Source organism: Sebastes fasciatus, chromosome 8 (genome assembly GCF_043250625.1).
Source record: "Sebastes fasciatus isolate fSebFas1 chromosome 8, fSebFas1.pri, whole genome shotgun sequence".
NCBI classification, from domain to species: domain Eukaryota; kingdom Metazoa; phylum Chordata; class Actinopteri; order Perciformes; family Sebastidae; genus Sebastes; species Sebastes fasciatus.
The window spans coordinates 25953752-25973579 of NC_133802.1; the positions used below are offsets into that span (position 1 = coordinate 25953752).

At 41.8% G+C, this 19828-nt stretch overlaps 1 protein-coding gene across 1 annotated transcript in view; it reads right to left on the reverse strand.

The window, feature by feature from the left end:
- Positions 1–19828, reverse strand: part of nphp4 (nephronophthisis 4) — a 178853-nt gene that overhangs the window by 98451 nt on the left and 60574 nt on the right. Inside the window, exons 8-9 of the mRNA XM_074644653.1 lie at positions 18771–18955; positions 13866–14001 (exon numbers count right to left, since the gene is read on the reverse strand). Of these exons, the coding sequence (XP_074500754.1) occupies positions 13866–14001; positions 18771–18955 (321 nt within the window). The remainder of the gene's footprint in view (positions 1–13865; positions 14002–18770; positions 18956–19828) is intronic.

The following is a 19828-nucleotide window of genomic DNA, read 5'->3' on the forward strand; positions in this document are numbered from 1 at the left end:
AAGTGGATGCTGGAGGGCAGAAAGGACTGCTGCGTTACCAACAGGCAAATGATAGAACTCTAATGAATTTGGGCACCGGCAGGGCAACAAATACACAAATGTTTTAGTCAAGTGCCTTTGAACAGTAGGAAAGCATTACCTACCACCAGGCCTGACTGAAATTCAACATTTGTCTCACTGTTTACCATCCGAAAAACTGGATATTTTTTTTGCTATGCTATTTAATTTGCTATGTGGAACGGTGGACGGCTAAAACTGAATTTTCTACAGCTGCTCGGGCCACAGATGGTTCCAAAAAATGCCCCTGACCACTTTATACAACTGCTGTTTGAAATAACATCCATTCAAGTCGGGGCTGAAACTCCTCTGTACTTAAAGCGGGGCCTCAGTCTGAGGTGGCGATCGACATGGCAACCATTAGATGTGCAAACATCATCGCCACTGTCTCTCTGGCTGCCAGGGCGATGCATCCGTCTGGAGAGGGATAGCACTGCTGGCATGCACTGACAGGGTAAGACTCACTCTGGGCCTATCGCAGGGGGGAGATTGATGCACTTCTCAGTGGGGGGAGAGCTGACATTCATTTTAATTAGGCGGGCGAAATATTGTCTCTGCGGCATGTAGCCTCCCTTGCCTTAACCTCGACTTCTCTTCTCGTTGCAAAAAAGGAAAAGCGGCCTCCAGGGAGGAACGACCTCCAGAATAGGCCGCAAATCAGCTAAATATATCACTTCCAAATCCTGACGATATTACTGGGCTTAAGATGTTTGATTAACATTTAATTAACATTTGTATGACATTTCAGATCAGAAGCAAACCAAATCATAACTGGTTTCTTCTGGTTTCCAGTGGGAGGACTGACTTTTCACATGTCATGTAATAGAAGTAGCCAAGGAAACTAAGACCAAGGGAAGGGTTCGTAAGGTCAGGGGACAGTGTCGTTGTAAATAGGGCATTTTAATGAGCATGTGATTGGGGAAAGCTTTTCATTCAGCAAACATCATTAAAGCCTGCAGGGGCTCACAATAACCGTGCAAATGCACACACAAAATTGCACACAACAACCCACAAACAGCCACTTGAGGGAAGTCACAGGAAAAATACACAGCAATCTATACAGCATGTACCTGTCGGTGAGCCAATTAAAATCCCAACAAGAGTCTCTGTGGCACAGGGGAGAAGCTGTACACCAGCACCTTTAATAAACCCAGCCGCTAGCCATGTCACTGTTTTCTGCTCCACATACTGTTTATCTTCCATCCCCTGGCAGTGACATCTGAGACACAGCAGGGAAGAAATATATAATTAAGAGAGTGATATTTGTTGTATAACTCAACTAATGGAAATATTGTCTAACACCAAACAAAGTGCATGCTCGCGTAAGATTCAAAATCACAATCATTAAGCCATTGGTCAAGAATCAACAATATGGATGTAGTGGATAGAATGTTCAATATACAACTGAATGAGTAACTCAGTATTTTTTTCCAATTATCTCTGTGGGGAGATCATGCGTTCGGTCGTGTGTGTATCTGTCTGTCTGTCCACAGCACAGGATCCATCAGCCTATTATTTTTTGTGCACATTTATGACTGCATACTCGAGGACCTCTCGTTGTTGTGGTGATTCACAAATTTTTAAAAACATATTTTATTGACGGTTTTATGCCTCACACCTCCTAACCGGCCAGTAGGGCCCGCATGTAATCAGCAACTACTTCAGTAGCAAAAAAACATTTTTTTGCAAGAAAAGCCTTACCTAGTCTGTTGCAGGCCAAATTTTGGCCTTTTGTCGTGGCCCAAAAACTGACATCCATAGAAAAGTTTGGTCTCATTTTGAACCGGAGCATCTGCAGGCTAATTCTATACCCGATATGCTATGATGCACTAAAATTAGGCACGATACGAGATGAATAAATCCCATGGATGTATAATAAGAACTGGATACGGTGCCACCGCTCAGCCTTGCTTCCAATTTTTTCCAGTGGTATTGCAGATAAAAATCCCCCTGCAGCCCAAAAAGCATTTTCCCCATAGACCACCATTGTAAAAGAAACGTCTATAAAACAGGACAAGACACCTCAAACTGCAAATATGGTTATTTATGACTCTTTCTATTCTGAATTGTTGATCCATGGAGGTTTTATATTTGTGAAACTTTCCTCAAGCCAAGAACAGTGATTTAAACATCTGTGACGTCATCATAATGTAAAGTCTATAGGCCGAGCAGGAACTCGTGGGCGGGGCCAGCAGGAGAAACACCCGGAAGCTAGAAAACTTTGAAATCTTTGAATTTTGAATATGCTGTTTTCACTGTCTTATTAATAACAATCACAATATGTCTGTTTAAATAAGGCCTACCACTCTGAAGTTGAGATAAATAACAGTCTGAGCAATTATTTGAAAATGTACGGAATATGACAAATAAGCTTCACCCAAGAAGTGTTATGACGTGAGCATGTACCAATTAGTGACACTGGTAGGATCCTGCAAGCCTTTATTTCCAAAATATCCATAGCTAAGAACAAAATCTACAAGTGGTAAATCCTCATTCAGGTTTGTAGAGAAGTCTACACTAGGAATTACAAAAATATTCAATTTGAGATTGTATTTTTATCATTTTCAGTGTGGTCAGTGTGGAGCCCAGTGATTTGCTTGATTTCAGATGGTGCATTGCATGCATGAAATCACTGTTGGCTAAATTGCTCTCTAGCACTGATACAGGACCACATGCCTGACCTTGATGCGTGATATCTGTAGCAGGATGTTCTCCAGTGCTGGCAACTCTCTGTCCAGTCACACTTGAGAATATGTGAAAATGGACGAAAATGTCTCCATGAGTTCTGTATCCACTGCCCTCATCAGTCTCAGTTATTTGGAAATTATTCTCTGTCGCCCCCCTGACAGCTGACAGATGTTTTTGGTTTGTAGTTCTAAATCAAACCACAGACAGAAAATAAGACAGCATTCATGAGTGCTGCCCAACGTGTTCTGTGGGCGACCACCACAACAAACATCTTTGGCTTACTGATGACCGTATGTTTTCTTTGAGCTGGAACGTTGCTTTATATAGCATAATGAGAAATGGGCATGCTGCCAAATTCAGCCCAGCGTCTGCATATATCCAGATGAGAGCTAAGTAAAGGACAAAACAGTGAGTATATCTAAAGGTCATGCATTTATGCTTCCGCTTCTCCAGACGCTCAGTAATCGACTGTGGCACTCACCGCGCCCAGTCGGTGTCACAGGTGACACCACATGAAAACATGATGCTGGTGACACATTCGTCACTGGTGGTGGCGCTGGCCCAGTTACTCAAACGGAGAACCCATTTTTAGTACATGAAACGTATCGCAACTGTCAACATCTTTTCTCTGCAACACAAGTTTGCTGTGGTGTAACAGCTCGGGAGAGTCGCCAATTACTGTTCCGAGGATGTGATTCGCGTTTGACAGTCTCTAAGAAGCATAGCAGTGGTTAGTGAGAGGATGAAACCAAGTATCTCCTCTCTACATGTCCGTCCCGCCCTTCCCCTCTGTCTCTCCATCTATCTGCTTTGCGTCCATCCTTCTGTGACCTACGAGCAGTCACTCATTCTCCGTGTCAGTGTTTTGGATGACTGCAGCTCTCACGCCTCCCTGACAAATTGTTTCCTGGCAAAAGGACAATGCCGAGCGGGCCAACAACGCCTCGTGCTTCCACTTCCCCTGGACCGGCCCCTCCATTAGCGATGAGCTAGTGCTTGTCAGTAGAAGAAGGCAGACAACAATAAGCCCCCATCGTCTTGCATTAAGCAGTATGCAACTGTATTACATTGCTTAGTTGATGAGCAGTGCTAACGGTGGTTGGGGAGGGGCTGTAATCGGCAGACAGGAGCAGGCCAGAGATGTCTCAGATGAAGTTACGGCTGGGCTAAATTGGTGCTGACAGACCACAATTAGGAGAGCTGTCGTCGCCTCGCGTCAGTTGTCAGTGACCCAAGTATTCTCACAGTGAGTAAATCATGTACTGTTGAAGGCGTCCACTTACACTTTTGAGTGGATAACTGAATGCATGACGGACTATGATGGTGATGGACACCATTTTTTTTCATTTCTCAAATAGATGACTGTGTCAAAGAACTGAGAGGAAAGCGATTACAAGGGTCACAATATTTTACAAGTACTTGCTCTTGTCAAAGATCTTGTGACTTGTATGAAAGAGGGATCTTTTCTGTACTGTTGGTAAAAAGGCGGGAACATATTGCAGTTTAACTCAGAAAAATCAAGTAATTATAGGGACAATTTATCCAAAATACAAAATAAAACAACAACAACAAAACATGCTTCCTCACTAATCTGTTGTGGTACTCACCAATGGGCAACCTCCAGGTCTGAAAAGTGAAGCCAATGCAGAAGTGCCTGAAACTTGCATTCTTTCTAATTGCCAGCAGGAGGCGACTCATCTGGTTACAAAAAGAAGTCTGGTTGTATAGAAGTCTATGAGAAAATGACCCTACTACTCACTTGATTTATTACCTCAGTAAACATTGTAAGTTTATGGTCTCAATCGCTAGTTTCAAGTCTTCTTCAATACAGCATGATGTTCATTTAGTAAATTATGATCCCATTTAGAGTCAAATAGACCATAAAGCAGGGGATGCTTTAGGGCGTGGCTACCTTGGGATTGACAGGTCACTACCACGGTGTTGTCCAGTCTAGGAGTTGTCAGTGTATTTGTCCTGTGTGTTTTCAGTTCATGAAAGTTAATTGTAACATTTTGGTCGCCTAAAAATGTCTTATTCAGCGTTCGGTTGTGCTTAGCTCCACCCTCTCGTGTCACTTCTGCAAAAAAACAAGATGGCGAAGGCCAAAATGCCAAACTCAAGGCTTCAATAGGTGACGTCACTGACTACGTCCACTTCTTACATACAGTCTATGGTATTTAGCCATGGTTGGTTTTGAACATGGAAGTCCGTTCTTGCCCTTGACATGATAACAGGTGGTTGTGTGGGGGTTATATTGTAACCCCCGTCTCTATTCAAGGCTGGTCTCCTGTGGTGGAGGCTCTTTTCTCCAGCTGTTCACTAACTAGTTGGGCCTGATACATAAATCTCCATCAAGGTTGGAGTCTAAAAATAGTTCTCTATATCTCAGTTATTGTGGAACTGGGTGTACATTCACAAATCTGTGCTGTTTCCTTCTGTTTTTTTGTTTTTTTGCAAAATCAAAATTGTGTCAACTGCACCGTACTTTACCTTGCAGTGTTCGTTAAATCCCTTAATGGATAGACTGAACTATGAACTATGTACGTGTATAAGTCAAACTCTAATATTATATTATCATACCCAGTTAATACCATGTTTCATCCCACCAATCAATACAGCACATAAATGAGCAATTACTGTAATAGTACGGTAGGAGATCTTAATATTTTGGGGCGTCATAATCACTGAGCATAGCAGTGAGCAGAGCAACTAATTGCAACTCTCGAACATACTTTCACTCCGCCTTTCTTCTTCTTCTCCAGGTTTCTTTTCAACAGGTGGCAGATTGATGTGGAAAAGTGTGTCTGGAGTGGACACGGGAGGACACAGTACTCGTGTGTGCAGCCCATCAAGACATAAGCACTGAGAGGGATGCTGGGTAATACAATGGAGCCTTTGATGAGGGAGGGAATAGAGACAGAGAATAGCAAAAAAAAAAGATCAAGACGACAGGAAGTGGACATTTGACTGAAAGAAAAGTTGATTATTTGAAGTTGGTTGACCCCAGACACTCTCTGAGAACAGCCTATCAGTCAAATTCCCAGTTCCTCTGCTCTCCCCAGCCTCCTTAATTTAAATTGTTATCTCCGTCCCTCTGACTGCTCCTAAGGAGCATGAAAGAAGTCCGCTGAAAGGCTCTGAGAGGGAGACAGTACGCGGCACGGAGAGACAAGGCAGAAAGAGCAACCCGATAATAACTAAAATCAAAAAATACCAAAGAGGACAAATGACGACACAGCATGGTTTTATTTCTTCATAACTAAAGGCAATGAGGGCAATTTTGTAAAAGGAGGCCATCCACTTTCGTTGTCTTACAGTGAGACGCAGACTGGCTTTCAAACACTGCGAGGATGAGACATGTAGGCAGTCTCAGAGCACCGAGTGATTGCCTCTGGATTGCAGCGGTTATGTTTTAGAAGAGAAGGTATTTCAACAAAATTGGTTTACTCTTTTCACCCACCTTAGCCCCTTCAAAATATATCAAACCACATAATTCTATTTAAACAGAGGAAGGAACAACAGCAAGGCAGACCGCATGTTCCTGCCCTCCGCCCAGCCGAGCTCAGACCTAGAGCAGAGGATGCTCCCTCAAGTTGCACTACACAGCACCATCTAGTGGCGATGTAGACAGTCAGGGGGCACATGCAACATGGGAGATGATAGAAACCAGGTTTAGTACTCCATTGTCAGGGACTCTCAATGAGAGCATCAAGGTGTCACTCAGGGGTGAATCCACACACACACACACAATAATAATAGTGTGTGTGTGTGTGTGTGTGTGTGTGTGTGTGTGTGTGTGTGTGTGTGTGTGTGTGTGTGTGTGTGTGTGTGTGTTTCATGCATCTGTCCCCACTGCCAACAGACTGCACAACAAAGCCTTTTGTTTTATTATTATTGAATCCTGGAAGATTATTCTGAGGAACGACATAAAATGTTCTATTTTATTACATAATATATTGTTCCTATACTACTGTATTCTATTCTATTATCCTACAATATATCATATTTCATTTTACTTCATATATTGTATTATCCTTCATTAGCACCTATGGGATTGTTACAATCTAATTTCGCTGTACTAGACAATGACAATAAAGGGCTTAAATCTTGATCTTGAATATATGTGTATATATATTTTATTACCGTTCATTGCTTGCACTTCAAATCCTTTCAGCGCTTGAACTTCACTGTGTAAGTATTTAAACTCAAACTTCAACGCCTTTTCAACCATTTTTTAAATGCCAAAGGATGTATATATACTGTATATATAGAAGCATCATCATTTTGAGGCTAAAACATACATACTTAGACCAAAATTTGAATGTTTGGATTTGAATACATAAGGAACACCACTGGGAAGCTATAGAATGATATAAAAACCTTTTTTTTTAAAATGGACTCGCCCTTTAAATACCACATTTACACATTAGAATCCAGCCGTATAAGACAAGGCGAGAGTACACAGACATCGCTGTCTGTACACACTCTACTCTGACACATTCAAAGTATTGACATGTTTTCTTTGTGACTGAATGGCCTCAAAGGTCAAAGGCCATGGCAACGTGATTGATTTTTGCAGGTTTAAATACCAGTACAGTTCCACAGGGGCCTGAAAAGTCTCAGAAGAGGTGGTGGGCAATCAGACATGAACCTTCACATTTGTGGTTCACAAGTGGTGTCAAGTGCTGTGAAGTGCTGTTGACAGTGTGCAGCTGCCTGCCCTGAAGGCACACCTCAGCTCAACACAGCTATAACACCTCAGAAGCATCACATCTCTGACAGCTGTGACACAGTGCTGGGATGTGCGTACGCTGTCCCATCACGCTCGTCTTGGTAGCCGAAGATGCAGAGACTGAAGTTTTAGCAGTCTGCTGATAATACGGGAGCCTTTTGCAGCATGGAGTGGGTGGTTGGGTGAGACTTAGGGTGTCATCGCTGCTGCCGTCATCAGGAGACATTATGAATCAAACCGTTATCAGTTTACACTCAAGACAGATCAGGCTCTGGATTGACACTCATGAATAACATATGCACACATCAGCACACAAACGCACACACTCCACTCCTACGCACAGACAGAAATTACTTTCCACCTGCTAAATATCTCTCTCACCCCATCAAACATGCATGCCGGGAAGGCGAAGGTGGTGAAGTAGAGTGTGGTAGGAGATCTTTTTTTGGTCACCCACACAACCGTTTTTGCCTGGTTATTCTTGGATGATGTAGACAGGTATCAGTGTGATGGTTCTACCAGGTTTGTTCTCAGTGTATCCCATTGGGAACATGCTCTCAATAAATTTCATGGCAATCTGTCTGGATTGAGAGATATCCTGTGTGCAAAGTTGATATTTCGGTCTAAAGGCAGTAGGCGCAATAGGAGAGCTTGTTAAATGTCAAAATGGAAAAGGTTCAAACTTTGTTGAGCACAAATTTGCTCAAAATTTAGAGGTGCTAAATTTGAGATTGGGAGCATTTCTATTATTTCAACTTTGACATTGGTTGCCGCTGGCCTTTCAAAGCGCAATCAATGAGAACAGCTGCAACAGTTGTTGTAAAACAGCTGCAACAGTTGTTGTTGCCTAGAAACAGTGAATGGCGTTCTTTGCACTCTTTTTGTGGAGATATTTCACCTGCTGCCTCTGCAAGTCTCAGAGCCCTACCTCGCAGTGAGTGAAGAGCAAATCTCTTATCATGTGAAGGCAGATTTAATGACAATCTGCCCATTAGATGTTGATATTTTCAGTGCACAAGTGGCCCAATGATGGCACAAGAGAAAAGATCAGGAGGTCTTCATCAAAACATTAGGCTCCATCCTCTGGGGAACATGAACCTCTCCAGCAAATTTGATTGAAAACCTGGCCATGAGTTGATGAGCTATGGTCTGAAACAAGGAGTTTGAAGGATAGACTTTACCTTGCATGGCAGCTGGAGTCTTGTGATATCACAAGATCACGTGACAATCGAAAAAATACATCATGTCAAGCTTCAAGTAATGTGTTTGTGTACGGACCAATCAGCGTCGTGTGAGGAGCTACTGGTAGGTTCGGGCGTGGTTTAGGTGTGTGTGACGCAACACAGAGAGGCGACTGTTCGTTCTAAACAACCATGGCGGCTCCTGAAGAGGTTCAGTTACATCAGAACTGGAGTGTATTCCTAACTTTTCCTACTGGCTTCGAGTTTGATTGACAGATGGTTCATCCAATCAGCTGCCCTTTTCCAAACAGTTTCCAATGACGGCTTCTCAGATGGTTCTGTGTAACAAACCATCTGGTGGATGAGGTTAGGATAGACCAGCAGCCAAGACCAATGTCCAGCGCTCCAAAAGAAGTGCTGTTTGAAAATGGTTGATTGTTCATTAGGTGGAATAAGCGTGGTCTGCATTGCCAAGTCTCTCTAACTTTGCAAAACCAACAAGAACACAGCCAGCTTTCCACAGAGTTTGGCCATGATGTGCACAGAGGTGGCGATGGGCAGAGCCCCGAGCGTGCTGAAGATTCTCTTCACATGCCTCGTATACCTTCTTCCTCCCTTCCCTCTGTGCTCACTGCTCAACTGCACCAATTGCCTCCATGTTGGCAGTTTGAGACTGGCAGAGTGCAACTAAAACCTGGATCAAGTTCTGAACAATGTTCTGAGACGCATTTGCTCAGTTTCATGGAGCTGATAGAATCATAACAAACCGCATACTGTATGTGTGCTGACTGTAAATGCAATGTTTTACTTTCTGTAGCCAGTTTACTAGTCTCATTTACATGTACTACTTCAGCTTCAACACGGTCACATGATTTCTAGCCATGCCGGCAGTGTAGCTGTGGGGATGCCGATGTCAGTTAGTCAGTCAGACTTTGGTGATCTCCTGATATTTAATCTTGTGCTAACAGCAGGTTGACATTTGGGATTTTGAGTGAAATGTTTTGACAACTGTTTGATGGATTGCCATAAAATCAGTGTCCTCCTCAAGACGAATTGGTGATCCACTGACTTTTCATCAAGCGCCGACATCAGATCAAAATATAAACTGTCCAATACTTTGTAACTAAATAAAAGTAAAACTAATGATAATCCCACCAACCCTCAGCTGCTCACTGAGTCACTAGCATACCTGTGGACTCTTACTCGTGTTTTGTTTTTCCGTAACCCTTTTTATATTCTCAAAGTAGGGCTGTCACAATATCAGATTTTCACTACATGATTATTGTGGCCAAAAAAACAAAAAACGATAAACAATATTATCCCAACATCTATAGAAAATGTAACCTTGTTTATTCTGCATTTTGTCTCTTTTTGGCAAATAAATGACCCTAAAAATATGAGTATAGGGAAGAGGAGAGAGAGTCTGTAAGTATAACTGTACAAAAGTGTATTTACACGATACTATCACATGTGTATTATTAACATGATATAAATATATATTTTTTTGATATCACGGTTATCGCCAATACCGGTTTATCGCCGCACTCCTATCTCAAAGTCACAAACTAGCACCAATGAGGGCTTCTGTCAAGAAAGGTGTATAGGAGGTTTTTGGCAAAAAGCATTTGAAGCAATTTGAATAATTCTCTATATTTGTGTGCCTCCCATAAACAGTGTTAACTACAATTTTTGCTTCATAGAGGATTGAACAGTAAAGCAGAGTTACATGGACAAACTGCATGCAACAAAGATGGTGAAGATGGTGAGCTACTCCTCACTTAAACTGTGATATGCTTCATGTTTTGGAAAAATCTCTTCTGTAGAAACTGTTTTTTTCCTTAAACAATATCAGTTATATGTCAACAAGTCCATGGAATAATGACTCTCATCCATGGCAACAACAAAAGGGGGAACATTGTCCATTTACAACAGACCGATTGGCTGTCAAGTGGTTGCACATTAATGCATAAATGTACCATGGAGCTCCCATGACCGAGTGGCTGGTTGTTTTTCTGCTACTTTTAATTGGTGATCTGGTGACCTCTGATTGTATAAAGTATGACACGCAGTAACACAATGAGAGCACAGCCTTGGCATGCGTTAAGTGTTGAAGGCTCACCCACACACATAATTAACACAGTCTTTCTGAGGGTTTCCACGCCATGAGCGCTTGTTAAGTGGTGCGGCTTGAATTTGGATTAATTCATATGGACAGAGAGGAGACATGACAGGACTTCAGATAAGGATTCAACTAAATGACAATGTGTTATGGACAAAAGGACTTATTGTGTTGAAATGTGATTTTTTAAATTTGATGTTTTAACAATCACAGCAGTATGACTTGCTTCTAAGAGACCATTTACATCATCAAACGAAAATCATACTTATTAAATATAACAGAGAGTTAAGGTAATGGGCATTCTTAATATGCTCTACAAAAAAATATAACTTAAACTCAATCTTTATCCTACCAATGATGACCAAATTAGTACTGAACAACCATGATTGTCCATTATTCCGTGTTTGATTGAAGCCTAATATCTGACCATTACATCAACAAACCAACATAATGGGTCGTTCAGCTTTAAATGACATTACATTACATTACATGCTGTTCACTGTCAACTATCGCAAACAGCTGCCAAGTGAAAAGAGCTATAGCACAGATAACTGCAAATTCTTGTTACCTATCAGCCGCTATATATCTGCCGTTATCACTTCATCAGTTCGGCTCTTGTCTGTAAATCATGGGGACAAAGGGGACTAAGAAAACATTATAATACTAATTAAAGTCCTATTGGAGTCACTCTAACAGTAAGTAAAAAAACACTAATAGCAGTATCACACTCACAATTCTCCGAAACCTCTGTCTGCATATTTAAATTCCCACATTTCCCAGAAAGCCTTTTAACAACCCTGAAAAAATTGTCCCTACTAAGCTGCATTTCGGCAGCAGTGGAAGTGATGGTACAGTACCTACGCAGTAAGTTTATTTAGGGAATAAAGTGAGTCATGCCCATAGGTGTAGTGTCAATGATTTCAACAATCACCCAGGCAACATTTGGAAGCCAGGAGTTTGAGTTCAGTGGTCATTGCCACTTTGCTGGAGCTGGATCATCCTAACTTATAAGTGGGGTGAGACATGCGGCGACTACCAGCTGAGAGTGAAAGGCTGTCAGACTCCTGACAGTTAAAGGTTCCCTGTGGAGTTTTTGACCTCACGTACAAAAGGATGCACATGTGTGCACACAATCCTGCCAATGGTTTCATACTATTCCACTGATCTACAGGTGGCGGTAACACCAGGACTGCCTTTTTCCACCTTAAAAACATTGCTCGTCATTGCTTGTTCCACTGGCACCCTGTCCCACAACGTATCCAGTTCAAAGTCCTTCTCCTCACTCACAAAGCCCTCCATAACCAGGCCCCCTCCTACCTTATAGACCTGCTCCACCACCACACTCCTTCCCGCTCCCTCCGCTCCTCTGATGCCAACCTCCTGTCCCCACCACTCAGAACCAAGCACCGGACCTGGGGCGACAGAGCATTCGCCTTAGCTGCTCCCTCCCTCTGGAACTCACTCCCCAAACACATCAGAGATTGCAGCAACCTGTCCACTTTCCAATCACTAATCAAAACTCACATTTTTTTAGAACTGCTTTTATTGTGTGATTAAGGATATGTTTTTATATTATGATGTCATTTTTTATGATCATTTTAACTGTGTAAAGTGTCTTTGAGTCTCATGAAAAGTGCTATATATATTTATTTTTTTATTATTATTATTATTATTATTAACACACCAAGATATGCTGCAATGCGCCAGCAAAGGTAAGGAAGAAGAATGCTGCAAGCCAGTAAACATGAATGTAAACAATGCAGGAGTTAAAATACTTAAAGGCAGGGTGGGCAACCTTGAGAAACTAGCAAGAGTACTCTAGATTTTTGAAAATGATCCCATCGAAAAACCAAGCCCAGTGTTGCCAACTCTTTTCCAATAAAAGTAGCTAGCAGCATTAGTCCCTAAATCTAACAAGCAAGTTGCCAAGTCAGCAACACTTACAGTCCATCGCTTCAGGTCTCCCTCCAAAGCCACTCTCCCAAAAATGATCATTATGAACATAAACATATCATAATGAACGTTAACGGCAAACATGGCTAATGTTAGTACTCACAGCTGTCAAGCTAGCAGGCATGTAGACCTTCCAATCATTACATTTGGGCCGAATGAAATGACGGGTTTATTACACTACTGCGACAGCTACAGATATGAGATTTTTTCTTCTTTTTTTTTGTCAGATCGTTTCATTTATTGATTGCTGTTGGGATGTAAGAAAAGATTCAACTAATATAACAAAAAATGTTTCTAAGATCTTTACCAATTCTGCCTTTAAAAACTCGGCTTTGCAAATGTTTTATGAGGAAAGACATGCATTCAGTGTATTTCTTTGAGGTCAAGGATACACACAATGTGTTTAGTTAGACAAAGACAAACTTCTCTTTAAGACTTGGTATCTTCATAAGAAAACATCTTCAAGAGAGAGGTTGGGAAGGTGTGTCGATGAAATACCCAATTAATTAACCTCTCCATGACCAAATATGTGACAGTGAAGATAAGAAGCAATCTGCCAGCTCTGGTCAAACCCTCGTGAATGGATTTGTTCTCCTCTGGTTCCTTACTGCAGTGTCACACTTCCATCCTTCTATCTACACTTCTTTCAGTCTTGTTTGTTTACAGAGGACTTGTGGCCAAGGAGGCCTTGGGTAATTTCCTCTGGGAGACACTGGCAAGAGATGGATGGAGTGATGCTCCAAGGACAAGAGAGAGAACAAAGGCAGGGTGAAGAGAGGACAGCAGCAGGGTGTGTGTGTGTGTGTGTGTGTGTGTGTGTGTGTGTGTGTGTGTGTGTGTGTGTGTGTGTGTGTGTGTGTGTGTGTGTGTGTGTGTGTGTGTGTGTGTGTGTGTGTGTGTGTGTGTGTGTGTGTGTGTGTGTGTGTGTGTGTGTGTGTGTGCGTGCGTGTGTGTGTGTGTGTGTGTGCAGGTGTCTTTAGCACATCTATTATTGTGAAGACCTGTTTGAGTTGAAGAGGTGTTTCTGGTGAAGAGGTCGTTCTGGTTTGTGGTCATTTCATCAAGATGTTGATTTCAGGCTAGGACCTGGGTTTAGGATTAACATTATGTTAGTGTGTTTGTGCATTTCTCTTACCATCGTCTCTCGGCCAATTGGAGCAGAGAAGACGTACTCCAGCTGGAAGACGATTGCCAAAGCTCGATGGTTGGTCAGCCGGAGCTCCAAGCTGCTGCGAACGCCTAGCGTCTGACGGAGGGATGCTGTTGCAGAGCTGAGGAGAGACACACACATATATATATAGTGAAGGCGTGAAGGGTATACATTAACGCAAGGAAAGAAGCTATTATAGGACACATATTATGCTTATTTGTGACCTATGTGCTTTAAAGCCATCACGGACGAAAATGATAATGCCTCACTAAAATGAAGACTCACCTTATTTCTTTTAACACAGCTTTACTTTTTATTAAAAAAGAAAGTAAATCAAAGTGATGGAGGATTTACACTGGCTTGCTGAATGTTCCCGGGCAAGCGACCGGCCTCCTGTGTGAGCAGTGGAACAGCACTCTTGGTATTCGTCATTCACAGTTTGCATACACCATAGGCGGGAGCATACTGTGGAGCGCCGGCGTGTCACGAGGTGGGGCCGAGCGCCTTTTCTTTTTTCGCTTCATGGACTCTCTGGAGAATGGAACAAGCGAGCACTTCAGATTTTTTTTTTCCTCTCTCTCGCTCTCTTTCTCTGCTGTCTGGAAGCACCAGGCATAACGCAAGCGAGACAGACTGTCAGCTTTCAAAGGCAGCACCCAAAACAAAGGCAAACATCATAATTATTGCCTACTCTGTTGTTATCACAGTAAACCGCTTTTACACAAACACTTTCTTCTTTTGGAAAAACAGAAAAGTGCCCAACATATAATGTTTGTCGTTAGTTTGATGATGAAGATTATTATTATCCGTATAATACAGTAATTGAACCCAGATTGTTGGTTAGCATGTGATTGTGTTGATTATGCTTATGTGCACACGTTGCCATGCTCGTAAGACTCCCGTATAATCACCTACATACCGTAATCAGCGAGTGTCTCATTTGAAGTAGCAAACACAATGCATTTTGATTCAGACACGCACTGAAAAAAGGCAATCATCTCTCAGTGTCTGTGTGTCATCTGCGGAGTTTCACAACATACACTCTGGTATTTTTGACTTTATTTAAGTGTTGGACTATTCCTTTTAATTAAAAGTCCATATGTGTTATTATTTCATGAAACTGTACAATATATCCCACCCAATCACACGGAGGGCCACAGTTTAAATAAACAACCTGACATATAGGTGCTGAAGAATATAATAAAACACATCCAGTATACGCAGTGGCGCCTGCTATTGATGGCTACTGACAGCATGTGTGCACACCATTATGCTTTCGATGGATTAGGTATTTTGCAGACAGTATGGTCACTATGGCTGCAACTAACGATTATTTTCATTGTCCATTAATCTATTGATTATTTTCTCAATTAATCAATTAGTTGTTTGGTTAATAAAATGTCAGAAAATGGTGAAAAATGTTGATCAGTGTTTCCCAAAGCAACAAGATGACGTACTCAAATGTCTTGTTTTGTCCACAATATTCAGTTTACTGTCATAGAGGAGTAAAGAAATGAGAAAATATTCACATTTGACTTAAAAAATTACACATTTTTCTCATTAACTGATTATGAATATAGTTGCCGATTAATTTAATAGTTGACAACTAATTGATTAATAGTTGCAGCTCTAACTGTCAGAGACACATTTGTTCGCACCCTTCATCGTGGTTAGTGATGCGCGGGTCAGGGTTTTTTATAACCTGCACTCACCCGGAGACAATCTGCACCGCCCGACCCGCAAAAATATGTGTTAATCAACCACCCGAACCCAATCTGCAAACCGCCAACTTTATGCATTATAGTAGCACAATTTTCAGGACTGAGGTCTGAGACGAGAAGGAAAGAGACAAGCAGACTTGAGCGCCACGGCTCGCAGTGTGTGTGTGCAACGTGATCTCAAAGACATACGTGAAATGAACACGACCTCTTGACAGCGCATTATGTGAGGGTGACACGGAATGTGTTAAAATGACGTGCCGTCAGCACGGCTGATGTGTGTGTGTGTTTAAGAGAGACAGAGAGGTGGAAGAGATGGTGGACTATTGCACGCAATGTTTCTGTAAGTTATTAATAACTTACGATACTATACGATATTTTCTAGTAAGCTCACCCGAACCCGAAGCTCACCGCGGGTCAACGAGTCAACCTGCAGTGCAATGAAAAGTATCAAAATTATGACTTTACAATATGAAAATGGAAAATACCAGCATTTTAAATATAGCTATACATCACAGCTATTCTTAAATGGTTTCTTGTAACATTTTGTATTGTAATTTTGTAGTATTTTGCATATTTTCTGGAGCAAAATGCTCAAGTTACAAACAGGACACACTTGGCACAATGTCACTGAAATAGACACAAAACCTTTTTTTTTTTTTTTTAACCCAAAGCAGTTCTGCTCAATGGCTCACTGATGCGCCCTGACAGCTCATTAATTGAAACTGCTGGCTGTTGTTTACTTGTGCTTGGTCAAAGGTTCACTTGCTCTAAACATTTATGTTTGGAAATACTTCCAGTGATTTAACATGGAGCAATGAGATATCTGTGACAGCTGGTGTACCCAAAGCACAATGAGTTACAAGAGGGTATCTTGGTATTTTACAGCCTCTACCGATCCATTAGCAAAGTGCGGTGACCAGCTCGGACTCTGAGGACCTGAATTTGTGGATACAAAATAAACGAGTGTGTCTTAACACTGTAACTCTACATGGAAGTTTCTGAAAGTACACTCATTTTATTGAGTGTTTCTCATCCCGGGAATTAAAATTAGATTTAGCCTCTCTACGTGATGTGTGGTGCTGGGGTTCAGTTTCAGGCATTGAATTTCCCTCGGGATCAATAAAGTTACTATCTATCTATCTATCTATCTATCTATCTATTGCTCTGTGTCTGACATGCTAAAACCATTCAATCCAAGTGTTTTACTGCTGATCTAAGGCAGACGCTGGCGACCTTACATCAGCACATCCACTTTGACAAGGTTAGCATTGAGTGTCATGGTGTCTCAATAAAAGCCAGGGGCAGAGGCAGCAGCAGCCATATCTCCTCGATTGGTTATGAAGTACTAGCACGTATTGGGATGTTTTGCAGGGCGGTTTTATGAGGGTAGAGGCCTGTGTGTAAATTATGAGGCTGGGGTTGGATTACGACATGTAAGGCATTATCAAGAATACAGTATTTGCTGTTTGAGCGAGGTCAACTGACTATTTACAAAGTCACATGCAAAGCATAAACATAATATATTTGTTCCTACGTGTGTGTGTGTGTGTGTGTGTGTGTGTGTTGACCTGCATCATTAAAGGTGGAACGAGGACATTTTTTAAGAGAATATACTGTCTGTTCGACTGTCTGCAGTTGAATTGGATGGAATTTGATGGACACATAAATAAATTGTGTAAAAACATTATTGTTATGTAGCTTTTTGACCTTTTTTGATAGATGACTGTTGAGACACTGATCTTATTAAGCGGGTCAGGTATCAGCCAGACATGACCGATACACAATATAACTAAGAATTGATGAGTACATACAGCCTCATGTTACCTTACATATAGAAGAATGCTCTTAATCAGGTCCACACAGAGAGATTTACAGATTTATAAATAAAGAGGCGTATCAGATTGGCACTTAGTATCATCGCAGCTCCATAACTGGCGCATCTCGCCGGTAGTTTGTCCTTCTCCAGAGCGGCGGGGAGTGAGGTGAAGGGCGCTGCCGCTGGCCACCAGCCCGCTGTTTGGCTCATTTTCTGTAACCAGTGTAGCATTTAAGCACGGCAGAATTAGCAAGCTAGATAACTAGCCAGCTGTCCACTAGTTAGTTAACTAGCTTGCTAATTCCACCATCCTTTAATGCTACAGTGGTAACAGAAAATGAGCCGAACAAAGTTGCTGCATAGATACAAACAAATAACTAATGTAAAACATGTCTTAGTAAGGTGTTGGGCCACCTCAAGAACAGCTTCAGTGCTCCTTTGCATAAATTATACAAGTCTGAACTTTACTGAAGGGATGAACAACACCAGTCTCCTACAAGATATTACCTCATTTGGTGTTTTGCTGGAGAGCGCTGTCTAACACGTGTTTGACTAGGTTGGTTGACATGATGTGTTGTATGTAAAGGCCATCGCATATGACTCATCATACTCATTAAACCCTTTAGTGCCCCCTCGTTCCCTGTACGGAAGCAGCTGCAGTCTTTACATGGGTAAATGTTCCTTTTACTCATTTCCTCAGGTTTTTTCCTTTCATTTGTCACCGGCCTGTGGGTGTGCATGTGTGGTTAAGTCTACCTGTAAGTGTGGCATAATGGAATTAGCTAATAAAGGAAGGGTTGTGTTAAGACATTTTCAGACTTATGCTTTAGTCCATATCAAAGGACAACTGTATCCAATCAAACAACCAGCCACCGGCACATCCAGCAAAACTGAGGTGCGTTTTCTATTTCCTCATATGACAAAAAAAAAGACACCAGTATATGAAATATCTGATATCGACCTGCTACATGTCATAAGAAAAGGCAGATTGTGAAACAAACTATATATATATATACTATCGGAAAGTAGGAGAGTATGAAGCAAATGGACACCAGGGAAGAATAAGATACAAGTGTGCAATGTTTCACTCTTTCCAGACATCTCCCGACGAATATTATACACAAATGAAATTCATTCCAACCTAGCTCTTTCAAAAATACAATTTTTTGCTGACTTTACAGGATAAACTTTCAATCACTTGCCTACCAGCGAAAGGACCGGCGCCGGAAGAGGCTGATGAAATACTATAAAAATAAGCACTCCTGAAATTATTCTGAGAACAGAATTATGCTCCGCCATCTCCTGTAGCCGACAGCAACAGCTCAACTGCAGACATGTGTTTCCTCAGCTCACCTGTCCTTGACTGGGCTGCTCTGTTTGGAGGGGCTGTCTGATCGGCCTCTGGCCCCTGAGGCAAGGTGCTCCAGCACCACCACTTGGGGCTTGTCGAGGAAACACCAGCCATTGTGGACCCCGACGTGGAGCCTCCTTTCCTGGATGACGACGGTCCTCAGTGTGCCCTCTGGTCCTGGGTGTTTCTGAGAATCAGTGAGAAAAAGATTGGAGTAACAGATAATACACCACATGCATCATCAGACATTTATATACTTTTGATCGGGGTATGGTTTTCGTAGTTTTGGGCTGGGCCTCCTACTACACGATAGGGTGCTTCCAACCACTATGTGGTTACGTTCTTTTCTGTTTTAACCAGGCAGCAACCTCCGGGTCTGAAAAGTGAAGCCAATGCGGAAGTGCCTTAAACTTGCATTCTTTCTAATAGCCAGCAGGGGGCGACTCCTCTGGTTGCAAAAAGATGTCTGGTTGTAGACGTCACAGTGACTATGTCCACTTCTTATATACAGTCTATGGTTTTAACAAGATAAAGACTCAATGACAGCTTGTCCCAATTATCTCTTCACACCATCCTCAGGTCATTTTGCACCCTGATGGACAGGCTGTCGGGTGCTGTACTCCTCTTTGCACTACTGTACTTTTGCACTTCTTACTACACTATTGATGAGCTGTATTTTGGAGACGTTTAGCCGCCTGACAAGACAAGAAACAGAAAGACTTTACAATGTCATTGACAATTTTACCAATATAAATATTTAAAACTGAATATAGTCAGCGTCAACTGTCTGGTCAGAATTGCCTTGTTGTTGGATGTTGGATTATTACAAATGTTTTCAGTTTCACTTTTGGTTTTACTTACTAATAAAGAAGTTTAGACTAGCTATTCTCAACCACTGGGCCAGGGCCCACTGGTGGGCCTCAGAGTGTCATCTGTTGGGTTGCGGAGGTACTGCCAAATGATTAGATTCAATTAAGATGTTTTGGGTAATTTCCAAAGCTAGTTATTTTTATTTCTAAACATGCTAAAAAATGCACATAAATAAAAAACATAGGAATTC